The 19,955-nt window shown below is 31.9% G+C and overlaps 2 protein-coding genes across 4 annotated transcripts in view; one reads left to right on the top strand and one right to left on the bottom strand.

Annotated features, from left to right (window-relative positions):
- LOC133179031 (meiosis 1 arrest protein-like) overlaps window positions 1-10,308 on the bottom strand; it is a 29,556-nt gene extending 19,248 nt beyond the window's left edge. For both annotated transcript variants that reach the window (XR_009720085.1, XM_061313730.1), the window contains exons 1-4: window positions 10,274-10,308; window positions 4,912-4,993; window positions 3,610-3,770; window positions 1,453-1,632 (exon numbers count right to left, since the gene is read on the bottom strand). Coding sequence is in view for 1 of the 2 variants with exons in the window: in XM_061313730.1 (XP_061169714.1) it covers window positions 1,453-1,632; window positions 3,610-3,770; window positions 4,912-4,957 (387 nt within the window). In the remaining variant the exon portion in view is untranslated. The remainder of the gene's footprint in view (window positions 1-1,452; window positions 1,633-3,609; window positions 3,771-4,911; window positions 4,994-10,273) is intronic.
- The window catches only part of LOC133191131 (RNA cytidine acetyltransferase-like), a 298,447-nt gene that overhangs the window by 273,229 nt on the left and 5,263 nt on the right, over window positions 1-19,955 (top strand). Inside the window, exons 1-13 of one of the 2 annotated variants that reach the window (XM_061326837.1) lie at window positions 10,572-10,647; window positions 12,330-12,456; window positions 13,206-13,297; window positions 14,029-14,200; window positions 14,745-14,867; window positions 15,105-15,166; window positions 16,372-16,486; window positions 16,735-16,839; window positions 18,130-18,263; window positions 18,467-18,560; window positions 19,044-19,142; window positions 19,228-19,364; window positions 19,628-19,770. In XM_061326837.1, coding sequence (XP_061182821.1) covers window positions 12,349-12,456; window positions 13,206-13,297; window positions 14,029-14,200; window positions 14,745-14,867; window positions 15,105-15,166; window positions 16,372-16,486; window positions 16,735-16,839; window positions 18,130-18,263; window positions 18,467-18,560; window positions 19,044-19,142; window positions 19,228-19,364; window positions 19,628-19,770 — 1,384 coding nt within the window. In that variant the 5' untranslated portion in view covers window positions 10,572-10,647; window positions 12,330-12,348. Of the gene's footprint in view, window positions 1-10,571; window positions 10,648-12,329; window positions 12,457-13,205; window positions 13,298-14,028; window positions 14,201-14,744; window positions 14,868-15,104; window positions 15,167-16,371; window positions 16,487-16,734; window positions 16,840-18,129; window positions 18,264-18,466; window positions 18,561-19,043; window positions 19,143-19,227; window positions 19,365-19,627; window positions 19,771-19,955 lie in introns of those variants that run through there. The other variant, XM_061326846.1, reaches the window with a different exon arrangement.

Below are 19,955 nucleotides of genomic sequence, written 5' to 3'. Positions count from 1 at the left end.
GAAATGTTTGCATTTCCACCTATCTATTTAAACTGATTTGGAGATAATTAAGGCTTTTCGGATTGACATCACGGAGATAATTGGTCAGTTTTCGAGATGTTAATTGTTGTTTAAACACCAAGTCGTTACCACCTTGTCCCATGTTTCTTTAATGATTTTAATTAAATGATCGTTGAGCACTGTGAATTGATTATACTGTGTATCTTACCTTTTCCATCCTTTGCAGTTACCTATCAAACTACATGTATATTATTAAACAAACATTGTAAATTAAGTGGTACATGTAGTTCAGACTTAGTTTGAGTATTCTGACGATGCAGATTGAGTTGCGTGATATCTCTTCTGAATTTTTTTCCATGTACCTGAGACTTCAGACGTGTTTTATCAGTTTCTTATTCATTCTTTTTTTCCATTTTGTTTTTGCCTATTAAAATTAAGATAAAATATAAATAGTATTCTGATGAAATAAAAACACAATATTTCTACATGTAACATCTTCCTAGCCTTGTTTATGTGAGCCGAGCTTACAATGATACTTTTGATACGATTAACCGATTAATCGGTCGGAACGTCTTGCGGTTAACCGATTGGCATTTCTGTATTCGATTGCCATCCCTAGAAAAATGTAATACTTTTAGTCTAATTGATCATAAATGTTTCAATTACTTACAGATTTGTCAAAACAGCACGTTTTAACAGCAAAATAAAATGCTTATAAATGCAGCTCAAATTGCTTTAAATTGTTCTTTTCTTTTTTTTCTTAATCAGCACTAAATTTAATTCAAAGCAAACACAGAGGCCACAAGAGGATGTCAAAGCAAGACATTTTAAACGTATATCCTCAGTTCTAGTGAAATTTCGTCAAATTTGAGATGCCTTTCACTGCCGGAAACACAGAGCACACGTTGACTAAATCTGAGATTTTTATACACAAGATGCATCTGACACTTGTGCATGAATATTTAAAATTTGATAGATAGGCAAGCTAGTGTTCTGTCCCCTGAAACAAAATTTGATTTAAAATTGATGAAAATTTGCTCAAATGTGAGAAAATTCGGAAAATGGCATATTTTGTGACCTCTCTATCACTTTTCTGTATCCCATAACTTAAAATCATCACTCATTGTGTATCAGATATGACCACAGATTTTTAATGATGAACTAGTGCATCGTTCTTGGAGACACCCCAAACCAGGGGCTCAAAAGGAGTCTTAACCTATCTTGTCCTTTGTAAATAAGTGATTAACATGAATCATTAAATGATAATTTTTTTGTACTCTTTGAATGAGAAATGTTATCTCTTTCGCAATGATTTAAGAATTAGGGAGAGTGTCCGATTTATGTACGGAACTGATTTTCACCAATCTTGAGTACTAACACATAAAATATATACTTAACTAGAAAGCTAATTAAAGAAAGAATTTATGGGAGTTGTGCGATTGCATGTGCTACCTGAATACTATTCTGCAACATTTGTCTTTTAAACTGCTTGCAAGCCTCTTCAATTGCTCTTGTGACAGTGCCTTCCGTCTCAGACGCCATATTTCTGCCATTCAAAGAGGATTGTAAGTCCTTTACCGCGCTTTGTATTCTTGCATAATTACTCTTTACATGCGACAATGGTAACAAAATCTATAAAAGAGGCAAAACACATTTGGATTCGCACGAACCTTGTCAGATATAAGCCGCATTATATCATGTTAATGCGAAGTACTTCGTCATGAACCATGGAAATTAGGCGTACCAGTGAAGACGTAAATAGACATCTAATATGAATAAATGCTGTAATCTTGGGTGAGAACAATAACCATTTCTCAAGCCAATTTATTGTCAAAATATGCATGAAAAATAATAACTGCGGAAGCCTCTTATCTGATATTTGATTTTATTGGGAGAAATGAAAATTTATAGATCTATTACATGAACGCAAGTTCCCTTTTTCAAGATAAACATTTGAAAACTAAAGAACTGTACATGTAGAAATTATATGTTTTACATCAATACTCCAACATTATGAAGTTGATTGTAACCCTTCTTTCAAAATTTATTTCTTTTTAATAAAGTCATGATTATTAAAACTTTTTGTGAAAATTTCTTAAGATCATTTAATCATGATCATGACAATTTCATAAAGAAATGAAAAATAGGTTTCACGAAATGTTTTGTATGGCATGTCAAACGTTGCAATATTCGATCTTTTCCATTTGCATTGTATAATTTTCCATTTGTATTGTATAATTTTCCATTTGTATTGTATATTTTTTATTTGTATTTAATAATTTTCCATTTGTATTGTATAATTTTCAATTTGTATTGTATAATTTTTCATTTGTATTGTATAATTTTTATCTGTATTCTATAATTTTCAATTTGTATTCTATAATTTTCCGTTTGTATTGTATAATTTTTTATTTGTATTCTATATTTCCCATTTGTATTGTAAAAAAATCATTTGCATTGTATAATTTCTTATTTGTATTGTGAAATTTCTTATTTGTATTCTATAATTTTTCATTTGCATTGTATCCGAGGATTGTTTATTTATTTCGTTACGAAGGATTTCATTGGTCAAGATTTAGCCTGTATCGTGTTGAAAACGAACGAGATGTTTCTGGTGCTCAAAGCAAACTAGGCTCCTATAATTATGTATTTGCGTGCACGTTAGAGGACGGCCATTTAGATGAAAAGGGGGCACTTGCAGATGGCAAATAAATAATGTGTCCTTTCCTTAGAAAAGTTGCCCCCACCCTCCGAAATGGGTTTCGGGTTTGGTAAGATTTTCTTCTTCTTCTCCTTGTCTATGATCATCTTGGACATGAATATTCTTTCCTGCAAGAGCATGAAAATAAATAATGTAATTCGAAAAAATTTTGCCAGTAACCCCCCCCCCCTCCTTGAGAGACAAATGACCGTTCCTTAGCATCCACGCAAGTAAAGGAACCCAGTTCACCCTAAAAATTACTATACTACAAAAAAATAAATATATATAAATAAAAAAAATAAAACTTGACCAATGAAATCATTCGTAACAAAATACATGTAGATGTAAATAAACAATCCTCCGATACAATACAAATGAAAAAAAAATATCGAATACAAATAAGAAATTTTTCAATACAGATAAGAAATTATACAATGCAAATGGAAAATATAGAATACAATCATACGACGTAAATTATTTTTTTACAATACAAATGGAAAATATAGAATGCAAATAAATGGCCTACAATCCAAACGTAAAATTATACAATACAAATGGAATATTATAGAATATAAATGAAAATTATACAATACAAATGGGAAATTATACAATACGAATGGAAAAGATCGAATATTGCAACGTTTGACATGCCATAGTTTTGAGTTTAATTGATGATTTCCGCCGAATAGCTACAACGTAGCTTAGATGCCAAAGAAGGTTTATCATTGTTTTCTTTTTATTAATTTATTTATTCATTTATTTACTTATTTTTCATAAAATGGTGTCTTTTTATGTAATACATATATTTTCAATTACATGTACAATCACTTATTTTCCAAAAAGTGGAATTCAAAAATTATAATCTAATGTACTTTTTTTTAATTAAGAGGTTCTCGTTGGTTTATTACCTCTGGATAAGCTGAAAATGTTACTATTCCAAACAAAGGCATTCGGGACGGGCCTCCAATGTTACAGGCTACAGAGAAGAAATTGTCCATAGCCTCAGCAACACCGTCTATAATCGCTGAATCATGGAGAAAACCATTGATGTCCACTAGTAAGATTCTGGCTAAAAAAAAGGAAACAATCATGTTTTATGTTAAAATTTTTACATTGATTTCTTTTACAGTGAAAGAAAAAGAACTATCTTTGAAACATGGTTTGTAAAGACTTTTGTGTGTGTGTTGCTTAATTAATTTTACCACAAGTTTTCATGGTCGGTAATAAATTGTCAATTGACCATGTATATATGATTTAACTACATAATATACAATCTATACATGCATATACAGTGTGCTTCCTTGAACAATTGCAAATTAAAAGGAATATTGAATTGTTTCCGAATTGTCAGGAAAAACATTTGGATTAGGATGCATGTCAGTCCCGGGTCACATGACCATTAAATCATGAAATAAATCACTTTTAATTCAAAATCGTTATATTTTTCAATTAAAAGCAAATTCTCTTTCGGATTAACTTTGATAATCAATATACCCTTTATTTCAAACCTGATGATCTTTTACGTGTTCTTCTGTGCTTTTTGATTTTATATCTGCTAGAATTGATAATGTGATCGAGTTTGGCGACAATGGACAATGATGAAAAGGGTACCGCGTTGTACTTTCATTTCGATCTCTTTTTCGTTTCACAGACTATACTACAATATCATGTCGATTATCTTTTATATCGTTGATATTACATATGCAGATGCACATTTTTGTAATTGTGAGTAATGCTTTGCAAAAAAGGTTTACTTCTGCGGAATTGGCTGCGATAAGTGTATGCATTACATACATAGGGGCTCGGTTTCAGGATGTGTATAGTGTGTTTTACTATGTCTTTCTTAATATACCTATTATAATTAAAAATCCAAAATGGCTGAAATTCAAAATCGTATTTCGTATACATTTCTTAATGTACAAGAAATACGATTTTTTTTAGAACGAATTTCAGCGATTTTCGATTTTTATTAAATCAGTATAATTAGACATAGAAAACACACAATACACAAAATATACCATCCTGAAACCGAAGCCCCTTTGAAAATAAGTACGTGATGCTATACTGCTTGCAACATGATTTTGTACAATTAACACGTACTTCAATAAAGTCATCTTCGCTAGCCAAGGATGACGAGCATTTCCTCTTTTCATCCCTTGCAAACCACTGGCTAGCGAAGATGGTACAAACTATGCAGGGGATGATCAAACCTGGCTGTTTTCCAAGTAGAGTTCGCGAATTCCTTGGAACATTCATAATCTTGTTTCCTGTATGATGAATAAAGATCTTTAACTGAAAAGTAAAAAAATCTTGATAAAAAGTTGAAACGTGAAATAAACAAGCGCCGATACAAGATTTTATTGGGGGGTTCCACCCATGTAAAAAAAAAATTCAAATTTGAAATTTGTTGAGAAGTAAGAAAAAATATAAATTACATAAAAAGTACAATGTAGTTTCCTTTCCCAAACGTGAAAAACCTATTTTTTGTTGGGAGAGGGGGGTGGTGGGGGTGTTAAGTGGAGCCACTTTCCTTCACTTCTTAAGCTTCATATGTACGACTCATCTTCACAATGTCAAAGTTTTGAAGTTTTGTCATATTTGTTCCTCGTTTGTGTGGAGGAACGATATCTATGTCACGCCAAATTCACAAATTTAATAAACATAGTTTACGAACAGTATTCGTTAACTATGGTTTAAACTATAGTTAACGAATAATTGACTATAGTTTTCGTCTGTAAAACTATATTAAACGGTCGTAAACTATAGTTTACGAATGCTTATGTCCTTTACAAAAAATTTGATATTTCTTATGCAAAAATTTTGTACTTGATTGTAAAGGACACTTATCTAAGTTTATCTGTTTGTAAATGAACGTTAGCAATAGATTTTGCTGATAAATACATGTACACATGTAGATTCTCGTTTGTAAACTATAATTTACACTCGTTAACCATAGATAAGAGTTGTCAAACATAGTATCACAACACGTGAAACTACATTTATCTGAAAAAACTATGTTTCAAAAAGAGTTGTTAAATATACTTTATGAATCTAAAAACCTGTTAACGTTAACGATAGTTTTCTATTCAAAATCTCTCGAAACCAAGCCGTTGCCGTTTTTTGCCGGAAGTTCTATATAAAAAAGAAAAATCTTGCTTCATATAAACAGAATTACTGGAATAATTTCTCTTCTTGATAATCTTAAAATGTCAAGTTTTCAACAATTTTTTGATACCAGCAATGCTCAATCATCTTTGTCTGATCAATGCATAAAATTGGAAAGACGACAGGGATAAATGTCAGTGATTTATTTCATTTGTGATGAAGAAAAAATTGATTATAAACCGTCAACATGCATTTTCCCCCATCTTTCTCTTTTAAATAAAAAAGATCAATAACTGTCTTTTCATTTTTCTTTTTATTTTCAAGAACATACGCAATGTAGTTTGAACTTTTTTCCCTGGAGTTGAAAAGTTCCAATACTTAAAGGAACTGTGTGCTACATTTTATTGTCTATATACTAGTATGCTGTTGTATACGTCTTCTAAAGCAAGTGTGGATAAACAAAACATCTGGAATATATGTTTAGTAATTTTTGTGTATTTTTCTTTAAATTATACCAGAATTTTCATCAATTGGTATCTTTTCAAAACACCCTAGTAATGTATGCTGACTTTTTGTCTACGAACATCTGATTGCACTATAATCTTGAATTAAGAATATCTTGAAAAATTATCAGTAGGTAAGGTACGTCACATATGTCCTTAAGTGGATTTGCTCTAAAATGATAGAAAAATTACTTTACAAGTGTAAATGTCATCAAGAAATATATTTTTAACAACGAAACAATGAAAATAATCGTTGCATAGCAAAATCTGTAACTTGGATTATTCTATCTACGATTTACGGACAATTGTTTTGATCGTAAATTAAACTCAGTTTTTTAAATGTAAAACTATGTTTGTCACAATTTTGTGAATTCGGTGCCTTAAATACATGTAAACTATACTATACAACCGTAAACTTTAATTAACATTCATTGTCTATAGTTTATAGCTGTAAACCATATATAGTTTACAAATCGTGAAACCGTATTTATCAGATAAACTATATGTTTTGTAATTGCTAATGGTTGTTTTCAGTGTTTAAACGTTTTAAACTAGAGATGTAAAATATAGATTAACGTAATTACCTAAAGTTTAGGGCCTGTAAACTATATTTTACAGTCAATAAATGGTGAATTTAAAATTAATGACCACCAAATTGAATTTTGTTTAATTCAACTACCCATAACATATTTTCACTAATATCATCATACTCTACATGCATTCTGGTTAGAATTCCTGAAGTGGAAATAGAATAGACAATTGCATAAATTTTTTTTTTCAGAATTTTTATTAGTAAAACTTTAATTGAAACTACGAGACTTTCTAAAGTATATAATCAAAAGAAATCACAGTTTTTTTATGCTTCAAAATGTCGTGAGGGGTATAAATGATTAGATCTAAACCTTGATTGAGTTTTGAGTTTCCTTTCTCTTATGTGTGAAAAAAAATGGCTCTTTGATCGTTATTTTACATTAATTTTTCTTTCAATTCTGGGTTAAAAAGTTTCAATATGAAGGAAATATGAAACAATAAAATCCCCCCCCCCAATTACTTTTTTGTACCGCGCATATGCCTTGAATCAAATTGACTTAATTATGTATTGCAAAAGATAAAAAATATACATTTTTAATTCTTTTAAAGATATTCAAATGTTTCAATATTGTAAATATTTCGATTAATATTCATTTGTTAATTTTATAAATAAATGATTTATTTGGCCAAAGTATTTTCATTGAAAATTTCACCCAAAATGCGCCCTACACCTGCGTTTAACATGCCCCTCTGAAAAATCTAAGCCAATGACCCATTTATTTTTTGGCGTAATTTGCTGGTAAATTGTCTAGTTAACATTGTCCTTTAATATGAATAAAAATTCTATTGCAGAATTTTTTCAATGATCACTCTTATACCCTACACTGGCAATTTCCCATTACTTCCTATAGTAATTATCGATTTCCATCGCCAACTTTTGAGACGCTCCCCATTAAAAATCTACATCGATGACCATATGATTTTTTTTTTTTATTGATTTTTAACTCACCAAAAGTCACTTTACCTCATATTAAAATTTGAATAAAAAATCTATTGCAGAAATGAATTAGGAATTTTGATATACAAAAAATACTACTGATTTTGAAGTGATCCTATTTTACATTATTGTGTTGTACACCTGACATCTGATATGTATTTTATTAAACATTGTTTTCAAAATTATAACACACAATTACTCAAAGGTTTGTAAATCATTATGTCGTAAGACGTTTTGATATTTTTCATCATTTACGGCAAGTATTTTTTTATTATCATAATTTTCTACACTTCATGATTTTTTGCTAATGTACTTATGTAATATATATTTGAAACATAAAATTAATGTTTATTGATGAAAACTATTCTGTAAATTGACTGTAACATTTCAAACAATGACTGTAATTTTTTGATAGACATAATGATTTGTACTACAAATAGTATCAAACATTTAATTCTGCTATTTATTAGAAAAGATAGATGAAGTTCATAGATAATTATAAAATGGTTTTGTTGCACTCCTGACTGCAGTAAAATTTAACGTTAAAACATAGAACACACAAATGCATAAAGTGTTGGCAGCATGATGTTGTAATAATATTTATAGCCCCAAGAGTATTTTATGGATAAAACATACAAATGTTGCTTAAACTGGCTTTATATCTTGAATTATTTCCTATTAATGTCACAAACCTAGCTAAAAATACGCTAAGAAGATAAACGTATGATTAGCTCTTTCATGAGAATTAGGCGGACCATAGATATATATTTTAATACGAAATCAAAACATTCTTTTTTCTCTCTCTTCTTTCTTTTAAAACTTTTATTTCCAATAACAAATTGATTCAAGACCTGAAGAGGGGGACTTTTATAAGAATTAGGCGGGCCATACAATCATGTTTGTTTGTTGCAATTGTTTAACGTCCCTCTCCAGAATTTTTCACTCATATGGAGACGCCACCACTTGCCGGTGGAGGGCTGCAAACTCGGCACTCAAAGCCATTGAGCAGTGAGGGATCTTTTTTCGTCCCAGCACCTACTGCAACACGGGACCTCAATTTAATTTAACGATCTCATCCAAAGGAGCGGTCTCCAATGAGATTCGAACCCGCGACGTAAGATCAACATCTTATTACCGCATTCTCTCAAGCCACGGTCTGGAGTCGGCATATAGCTCTCTCCTACCAGAATGGGAGAGGATCGTACATTTTGGCCGTGGTTTGCAACGATGCTTACATCTCGACTCTAAAGCAAACGCTTTCACCACTGCGCCACCTCGAGAATCATGTAGATAGCACATAACCTTGACATTGTGAGGAGGATGCATGTCTCTCCTACCAACCAATATGAGTCCGCGTTTTCTAAAGGGGAGGGGGGGGGTCCAAGGTCATTTTTTTTCAGTTACTTTGCTAATGTACATTTAATAACTCCGTAAATTCGAGGGGGGGTGGGGGCTGGGGGGTGCGGACGCCTCCCCCGGTCCATTTATATATATATATATATATATATATATATATATATATATATATATATATATATATATATATATATATATATATATATATACTTTACCCCTTGTTGTTTTGTGAGTTTTATATATATATATATATATATATATATATATATATATATATATATATATATATATATATATATATATATATATATATATATATATATATATAAGATAGATAATATGAGTTATTGTCGGTTGCACTGTTGTTCTTTTAGAAGAGGATTTTTAAATTTCTTTCCCTTAATGTTGCCCCACTTAATTAACTCCCCAGTAAAACTTCAATTTCCTATTGTGGCCCCATCTTACCCTTACGTGTATCTGTGGAAGCTTGAAAGCTCTCTCTTTTGAAGTTTCTAGCCCAGTTCTTGAGAAGAATGTTTTTAAATGACTCCACCCTGCCTTGGCCTTTTCTTTTTTGTTTATCTCCCTTTGGAGGGGGCGTGCCTTTCATTGGAACGACACTTTTTGTCATACTCCCAGTGGATCAAGAAGTCAGGGAAAAGTTTATGTCGACAGAACACGGACAAGTTTTGATCAGAAAATTTCGCTTCAGCCTCTGGCATAATAAATAATGTATGTATAGTTTTTTTGGTGAAGTTTTTAAAAGGCTTTTAAGCGTCTCGCTAAGATATATAGCCTAGATCTAGATCTACATTAGTCCGAAATATCTGACTTTTTCCTGTTTTTTTTTAACGATTTGATATTTTACGTCGTAAAATATCAAAATCGTGAAAAAAGCCTGGAAAACGTCAGATATTTCGGACTAGATCTACATGTACCATAAGAATGATCCAGATTTATCACGGACATCACATTGGAAATGCAAGTATGAGCTTCAAGGCTGTGTTCCTAAGAAGCATAATAAATTACTTTCAAAATACCGAAGAAATGAAAAATTAAAAAGTTAGAATGTAGTGTTACCGTGTTTCCGAAATGTAACGTTTGAGACCTATAGGGCTGTAGCTGTAGCAGACGACGGAACATACGTCATCAAAGACATTTCTTTATTCTGTTTAAAGGGCATTGTGCTTTTGAATGTAGATCTTCATTTTTTACAAAGAACTCGTGGTTTCGAATACAATTTTCTAAAATATGACAATAAATAAGGCCTGTCTTTTAGAAAGAAGTATTACGGATAGAAATCCGAGATGGGTTTTCCATGTTATTGTAGACCGGAAGTGCATGTAAGCACATGTTGAACCAAAACAGACTTTTTAACAGTAACATTGACAGAAGTCTCTTAAATTTTTTGTTGATTATGAGATAACAATTAAGGATTATTTGTTATTTAGCAGGTAAAAAGTATTTAATAGATCATTTTTTCTCATTTTTTGAGATGTTGATGCAGGTTTTTTTAACGTTCATTGAACGGAGTTCAAACCTCTCCTCCATCAGGACCAGCACAATCTCTTGATTTAGCTATATAGCTTGAAATAGCTATATAGCTTTATGAAGCTATTCAAAATAGCTTGATTTAGCTAATTATATGCATTTTTTCAGAAGAGTTCAAGGTTGAATATTATCACTGCACCAAAATGCGCCTTTTGTACATGCTTAAAAATAACGCATGTAAGAAAAAAGTGTGATAAAATCGCTAAATCAAGCTATTCAGAATAGCTTAATAGTGATGGGAATCGGTAAGAATTTCATAATCGATGATTGGACTACTGTAAATAACTAATTATCAATTATAATCGGATATTTACAAACATCCTCAGATACCCACGGGTGATCTCGTCTTTACTCATCACCCGTGGGCAAACTTGCCAAAAAATCGTCGTATGTAATTAATATGCGTGGGTCATTTGATTGGCCGCTTAACAGAATCGTGATGGCAAATCAACGAATTAAAGTTCAGGTTATGTATGTATGTTCGGCAATGCCAAAACTATTCCATAGTTAACAGGCCCTAGTTAACACACCGATTGCTAATAAATCCACTCACCGGTGCATTTTGCAGTTTGAAAAAGGTACTCCCTTACAATTTCTGACTGGTATATAATGTCAGTGACCTGTACGAATTGACTTTAATCGTTTTAAAACAAACTTCGCACGTATTAACGAGCGTCAACATGGTCAAAATGTTTACCATAAATAGCAAACTAATAAATGTATTTTCAAAATTGAAGAGTTCCAACTTTTTGATTGGTTGTCTATAATCAACAAATTAGCATATTTTACAGCGATATTTCAGCGAGTTTGCCCACGGGTGATGAGTAAAGACGAGATCACCTGTGGGTTTCCAGCGATGGTTTACAAAGTCTGTCAATCAAGTTTATTAAATGGTAAGAAAGGGTGAATAACTACTTTCTGTGGTGGTTCGGCTGTAGTTAGAATAACCTAACTGTGTCTCGGGACAAGCCCTAGTCCTTGGGACAATATCATATTAACAATAGAATATTCTAGCTAGTCCAGCTGGTTCTTCGTTCATTTTGTAGAATCCAAAGTATGTCCATACCCGGAAATGAGCATTGTTACCGGGGTATGGATACAATGTCTGTTCGTCTGCGCCATTACAATACACAAATAAGTTAATAGACAAGTTGCGGCTGGAATATTCAGCTTAAAAACTATTATGCTTGTAAATAAAAATAAATAACCAATTAATCGGAATAAAAATTTAGTAATCGAGCGCTTGGATTATGCCAGCAATCGACTGATTTTCGTTTATAATCAATGATTGGAACACCACTATAGCTTAATAAATCTATATTGCTAAATAAAGCTATATAGCTAAATCAAGAGATTGTGTTGGACCTGTCCATTAGATCTAACATTGAAATTTGAGAAATGTTAGGAATACTATTACTAAAACACAGGTTTCAACAAAATATGTAAAATTTATGGACATTTTCTTTGACAGAGATTTTAAAAAAAAAAAAGATTGGATACACTGAACATGGAATTGATGGAATTTTACTATTTTATGTAAATGTGCTTGGTAAAGAATGAATATTTTGGGAATTGCATGTTGTAGTTAATTTGAAGGGGGGATAATGGTAAGGAAAAAGATCGACAACAGACTCCGAATTCTGGTGGAGAATGGTGTGGCCAAAAAGCATCGTTCGCTAGTTGTAGTGGTGGGGGACCATGGCAAAGATCAGGTTTGTTGATTTTTATTTAATTTTATTTTATTTTATTTTTTTTCGTTAATAAGAACATGAAGAATGATTTTCGTGTCTTAAGAAAAATTCACAGATTTGTTAATTTGATGATGTATTTGGATTTAAGATTTTTGGTTGTGGTACTGTTATATGACATGTACAAAGTTCCAGGATTTACAATGTATTTTCATAAAATGAAAATACTGTGGTGGTCAGATGGATTCAATCTCTGGTGGCCAGATAGCTCAGCTGGTAGAGCACCTGACTAAAGATTCAGGGGGCCCGGATTTGAATTCCGGTCTGGACTGTTGCATTTTTCTCCTCTCCCGTTACATTAGGTGCCTTTCCAGGTGAAAGACCTGCCAGGGAAGAGCCTGGGTTGGTGTCTTTGGGGTGACCGAAGACCTTTAATGAGGGAGGAACATGGTGGTCAGACGGATTCGACCACTGGTGGCCAGATAGCTCAGCTGGTAGAGCACCTGACTAGATATTCAGGGGGTCCAGGTTTGAATCCTGGTTGAATCCTCTTCCATTACATTTGGTGCTGTGCCATGCCCTGGAAGTGACAGGTGAAAGAAAGGACCTGCCAGGGAAGAGTCTGGTTTGGTGTCTTTGGGGGGGCCCAGGTTCAAATCCAGCTCTGGTCCATCGCATTTTTCTCCTCTCCCATTACAATACCATTCTCATTCATTGACTAAATTTCAGTAAAATTTGAAATGTAATAAATAACCTTCCCCCCCATATTGTAGGTTGTTATCTTACATCATATGTTATCCAAGGCAAGTGTCAAAGCCAGGCCATCAGTTTTATGGTGTTACAAAAAGGAACTAGGATTTAGTAGGTAAGAATTCATAATGGAGAATTATGCAAAAGTAAAATTGAGATATGTTGGATTAAGTTTTAAAAATGCAATTATGATAAAAGAATATCAGGGAAATGAGGAAATAAAAAGGCACATGTATTTAGTAATTGTAAAATCATTGGGTAGTATAAAAGAAAAACACACGAACAGTTTGTGTTCTTATTAAAGACAAGCTGCTTTCTTTTTATACATGATTCTCCATACCAACGTAAAGAAATCTGAGATTCCTAGAGGGAAGGGGGGGGGGGTTCCATGGCCATGTTTTGGTTTTTACTGTATAAATGTAAATATTTTAATAATTCTGAAAATACGTGGGGGGGGGGGGGGGGGGAACCCAGACCATTGCCACCTTTCCAGGTCAGTGCATGTAGTCTGAAGAAAAACAAAGTTGTTTACTGTTAAATATTAAATATGATGATTGATCGAATAATGGTGTACATTTGTACATGATCAGCAATAGTCAGAGGGATAGTTTTGGAGCTAATAAATGCCCTTTCAGAAACCATTGATTTGATTTAAGAAGTCATTAATAGTTTTGTATTGGGTAGTGAATGATATTCCACACAATTTTAAGGCCTATCATATTAAGCCAAAAATTTAAAACTTCATGTTGATTCAACTTAATTCATATATCAAAGATTTGTTTGTACATGTAATGTATATGTTTTGTATTTTTTATTGGCTTAGTCCTGAGTGATTTTGTTTTGTAGTCATCGTAAGAAGCGAATGAAGCAACTACAGAAGAAGATAAAGCGAGGAAAGTTAGATATGAATGAAGATGATCCATTTGAGCTGTTTGTAGCAGCCACTTCAATAAGATACTGTTATTATGCAGAAACTCATAAAATACTGGGACAAACATTTGGCATGTGTATATTACAGGTTAGAGAATCATAAAATATATATTTGCTAATTAATGTGAGAAAGAAAGGTAATCTTGTTTAATATTGTCAAAAACTGACCAAGAATGAAAATCCAGGTCTATATGCATGAACCTGCAGTGTATGACACTAACAGAAAAGTTTGGATTTGTTGATTTGTTTTAGAGGATAACTCGTTTATATTAACTTCGCATCATAAGTTTATATATATACAAAGATCAAACAAACAAAAAACAAAGCAGTACATCACAAAATCTTTCTTTGTTCACTAAGATCCAGTGAGCTCAATCAGGGTTTTGTAATCTGGATTTAGCTAAAAAAGCTATACAAACAGAGAAAAATTTATATGCTGCATTTGATTAAATGGTTATACTAATACAAGTATACAGTGTTTCACTTTATTTTGAAGAGGTAACATGAGGTAGAAATGGTTTTGAACACATTTGTATTCAAATTTTGAATTGTTGTTTAGTCAATAATAAATTATACGCAAATACATTGATCCTTGTCCTCTGTTAAATATTGATTATATTTTTGTTTTGCAGGACTTTGAAGCCTTGACCCCAAACTTGCTAGCAAGGACCATTGAGACAGTGGAGGGAGGGGGGTTAGTTGTCCTCCTCATCAAAACAATGACCTCTCTCAAACAGCTGTATACTATGACAATGGTAGGTCATATTCTAAATGGTAGATTTATCAACACAATAAAAAGGGAAAGTAAACTACGGTAGTGTTTAAAATAAAATGAAGACTTGCATGTCATACAGAAAAATATAATTTTACTGAAAAATAAGTATACATGTACTGTATATATATTTTGTTTCTGCATGAACAAAATTGTTTACTTGATCTCTGTAATACAATACATATATATCCTAAAGTTCTAATAAGATATTTTGTTGAAGGATGTACATTCAAGATTCAGGACAGAGGCTCATCAAGATATTGTTGGAAGATTTAATGAAAGGTACTTTAGAATGTATTTTGATAAGGAACAACATTAATTCTACTAAGAGCCTGAGTCAGTAAGACTAAACAAACACACACTCATAAACACAGAAATGCAATTACAAAGTTAGTGAGTATACCATCCTTTACTTTGTCCCGCAGGCCTCAGATTAGTTTCATTGAACTGACATACTAGGATATACAAAAGATAAAATATGGAACTTCTCAGAGAGAGTACCTAATTTCGCCAATGAAATACTTATATGTTAACCAAATGATTCAAAATTCTACTTTCTTTTCATATCTATTTACATATAAACAATTTACATTACTACCAGTGTTCATTCTGAAATTCCATATACTTCCTAAGATATACTGAAATCAATTTTAAAATTGACTTAGTTTTCTTTACTTGAAACTAGCTTGGGCCCCTGATCATTACACTATTTACAAAGAAGGTAAAACTGGACAAATAATTCTCAGAATTACTTGGATCCTGCTTGTAAATTAACACACAGTCTCTGCAAAATTTTATCCAATTTGATCATTAGGTCTTACCATGTAACCATGCAGCAACATTTTTAACAATTTTTGAACTCATAATAGTATCTAATAATTTCCGCCAGGCGAAGCCCTCTTTAAAAAAGTAAGCAAATGGATGTAACGAATGTTAAAGCAGTGATTTTTGCTATTTTTAGTTTAAAAGAATTATAAGAGACTTGAACTTACCAACTGGGGAAAGAATTCTCTTAGAAATGTTGATAAATTATGCACATACTATGCAATTATTTGCTGCAGTTCAAATACCTTTCTGTTTACATGTAAATGAACAGGGGCCCAAGCTAGTTTCAAGGAAAAGTTAGGTCAATTTTGGAATTAATTTGGCATATCTTCGGAGGTATATGGAATTTCAGAATGAACTTTGGTAGTGATGTAGATTGTATGTAAGTATATATATGAAAAGAAAGTAGAATTTTATGTCATTTAGTTAATTAGTATTTCATTGACGAACTTGGGTACCCTATCTGAGAAGTTTCACACCTTTATCTTTTATACCCCCGTATGTCAGTCAGATTAAAATGATCTGAAGGCCTATTCTTTGTCTCAAATCATTGGGGAGATAAATACAGTTGAATACAGCTTGTTTAAAATTTTACAAAAATAAATTTCTGGACCACATTTGTATAATTGGGTGCAAAAGTAAATTTTTGTTTTAAATTTCAGATTTTTACTGTCCCTGGCCTCCTGCAAGAATTGTATTGTAATAGATGACCAGTTTAATATTTTACCTATATCATCTCACATGCTCAACATCCAACCTGTTCCTGCCAAGTCTATTGTGAGTATTGCAAAGTCAGGAAACATTTTAGAATTCAACAGCTCAAGGGGGAGAAGAATGGTTTTAAATTAGTTAATAAACTTCACAGCAAACAGTATTATATTTGTTCACAGAGAAATAAATTTATTAGACGTCCCAACTGCAGTATTTGGGGATTATTTATCTTAAAAGAGTTTAAAGAAGCCAAAATCATACTAGCATTTATTTTGTGTAAATCATGGAATCAATTCTTTGTTTGATGTCAACAGGAAGATGTCCCAGCCAGAGAGGTGGAATTGAAGGATCTAAAGGAATCATTACAGGACACTCAGCCTGTAGGAGCCATTGTCAACTGCTGTAGAACTCTGGATCAGGTCAGTAGACATACATGTAGAGGTTTACATACTGTATAAGGGGAAAATATCTACCGTAAATCTGGAAATTTTTGCTGTAGATAAATTTTTAGCAAATTTGCGCATGCATAGCATTCGCAAAAATATTTTTCTTAAAAATAAATTAACAACAAAAATTGTTTTTATCTACAGATTATTTAAAGATTACATCATTATATATATTTTATGTACATGTGTGATTTATGAAAATGTTATAAAAACTTTCAACACTTTGGATGATTTATCTTTTCTAATATTTTTATCCGATTATTGAACGTTGGCATAGTTTAATATTGTACGTTTATTTGTAATTTATTGTATGTACATGCGTAAGTTAAAAACATTTAAGAAATTTTTAAGAGCTTTTTATATTTTAGTTCAAATGACGATTTGCAAAAATTTTAAACGTAAAAATTAACCAACAGACTTTTGATCCAGATTCGCAAAATTAAATGGACTTAAAAATTTCCAGATTTACAGTATTGGTTTTAATATATTCTCTATGTCTGGACTTTTGATAAAATTGCAGATTTAAGAAACAGTGAATGATTTGCATGTGAAAGGTTCAATTTATTTAGCGTATTTAAATACAAAGAGGACAATTCATATAAATTTTTGTGGAAATTTAAACACTTGCAATTGGGTGTCAAAGAGGAAGTAATCTAAATTATACACAAGCAAATGTAAACCCCTCTACAGTACTTGTAGCCAATTTGTCATTTTTTTGGCAAGTGATTTCCTTTTATAATGTTTATAATGTATATATGTACATGTACCAGTACATTACAATGTAGAGATGAATATTTCCATCAATATTATAAATACATATTGCAGTAGATTTTAACAATTGCTGTGTTTTTCAGCTTAACCAACTACAAAATTAATTTGAATGCTTTATACCTACATGACAAGTCTGTATGATTAACACTGTACACATCATACATGTAACTCGCACAAAACTCAAAAGCATTCCTTAAATATTCTCTAGTTAAGACATACTTAACGCACTAATCGATATCAGTATCATATGTTACAAAGAGGTATAAACTTGAGTTTAGAATTTATCTTATTTCATCATGAACAAAACATTACATGTATTTTACTCTCTATATACTATTTGGAGTTGACTTTGTTCATATATTATAAAAACTGGTATTAGAAAAAAAATCACACAATATACATGTACAACATTATTGCCAGAATCCCATATATTACAGTAAACCAACATACATGTAGTACCAGTGTTATCACACTCCTGTATTACTTTGATAGGGTAAAGCACTTCTGAAGTTCATTGAAGCAATATCTGAGAAGACACTTAGAAGTACTGTGATTATGACTGCAGCTAGGGGGCGTGGCAAATCAGCAGCTCTGGGGCTGGCCCTAGCAACTGCTGTAGGATTTGGGTATGGTCATTTATTCTTTTTCACAAAACAAATGTGTACTTTGCAAAATTTATGATCAAGTTAGAAAATTGGTCCAACATGACAAAGAACTGTACTTTTCACATATTTTTTAGGTATCTAAATTAACACTTTTGATTACTACATGTATTTTTGCTTAATTACTACATGTAATTTTGCTATGTATTTTTCTAAATGATTTTCAGGTACTCCAATATTTTTGTCACTGCACCTAGTCCAGAAAATTTAAAAACTTTGTTTGAGTTTGTCTTCAAGGGGTTTGATGCTCTTGAGTACCAGGTATTATTTTGTGTTAATCATGTATTCTGAGTAAAAAAGAACAAGAAAATATTGTACAGGTGAAGAAGGTATTGCTAGCAATTATAAAAATGTGATACCTTCCCCTGATTTGAAATTCTTAGTTTACTAAGAATTCAAGTGTTATGCAAAAAAGAAATGTACCAAAAATGGTAACAAAAAGTAATAAGTCTTGTACATTGAGAGTTATTTCCCTTGAAAATTGTGAGAGAAACAAGATGAAATTTAACTGGGAGAATTATAAGAAATGTGTATTTATGTGTAAATTGGTGCACTTTATAAATCTGAATTGAAAAATTTTCATATTGAATTTTTACTATTATATTGCATTGTCCATTGCCTGGTTTTAAACAATGGCATGTTCTTTAGTATGAAATAAAATGACATGCAATGTCACAAGTTTCATTACTGATATGTAAAATTTACATGTACATTTGTCTCATCATTTTGAATTGTTTTCTCCAGGAACATATGGATTATGAAATAATTCAGTCCACAAACCCAGACTTCAACAAAGCTATTGTTAGAGTTAACATTTTTAGAGAACACAGGCAAACCATACAGGTATCACTCTTGTAATCTTTAGTTTCCCTTAACTTAAACTGTATTTCTTGTATGTTTATAAGAGAAATCTGTTCATACCTAACAGTACATCCACCCAACTGATGCCCACAAACTAGGACAGGCCGAGTTAGTGTGCATAGATGAGGCAGCAGCCATACCCCTTCCCTTGGTAAAAAATCTTCTGGGACCATACCTGGTGTTCATGTCCTCAACTATCAATGGGTAAACTAAAACAATATATTACTTAGTAGATATATAGTTTTTGCTTTTCTACTGCATTTAAATCTTAAGTACCTGAATACAATTGCTCAACCAACTCTTTCATTCACTGAAGACAATTACAAAATAGTCCCACAAATTGTAATGTTATTTTTATGCTGAAGTAAATACTGTAATAGCAATATATTGTCAGTTCAGATACCTTGCTACAGTCAGAATTCATCATTATTCTTTATGTGATTGTTTTCGTGAAACATTTTGTGTAGATATGAAGGCACAGGTCGCTCCCTGTCACTCAAGCTTGTCCAGCAGCTGAGGCAGCAGTCCAGTACGTATGGCGGAAGTTCATCTGAAGTCCAGAAGACACTCAACATGACCAAGAAAGCTGATGGTGTGTCATCTGCCTCAGGTAGTGGAGATATCTAGTTTTATTATCTTTAAAGAAATGCATGTACATCATTTACATTTAATTCTGTTAACAAAGCAAATATTGGAAGGACAAACCAGCAAACTATCAAATACCATCAAAAAGAAATTAAGAATTATGTAAGTCACTTAATTTATATTTAATTTTCTGTATTCTCTGACATTAAA

Source organism: Saccostrea echinata, unplaced genomic scaffold, assembly GCF_033153115.1.
Source record: "Saccostrea echinata isolate AGI-Se365-2 ecotype Australia unplaced genomic scaffold, CSIRO_AGI_Sech_v1 ptg000001l, whole genome shotgun sequence".
In the NCBI taxonomy this organism is placed as follows: Eukaryota; Metazoa; Mollusca; class Bivalvia; order Ostreida; family Ostreidae; genus Saccostrea; species Saccostrea echinata.
Note: the sequence above shows the minus strand (reverse complement) of the source record. Positions and strands in the feature narration are given on the sequence as shown.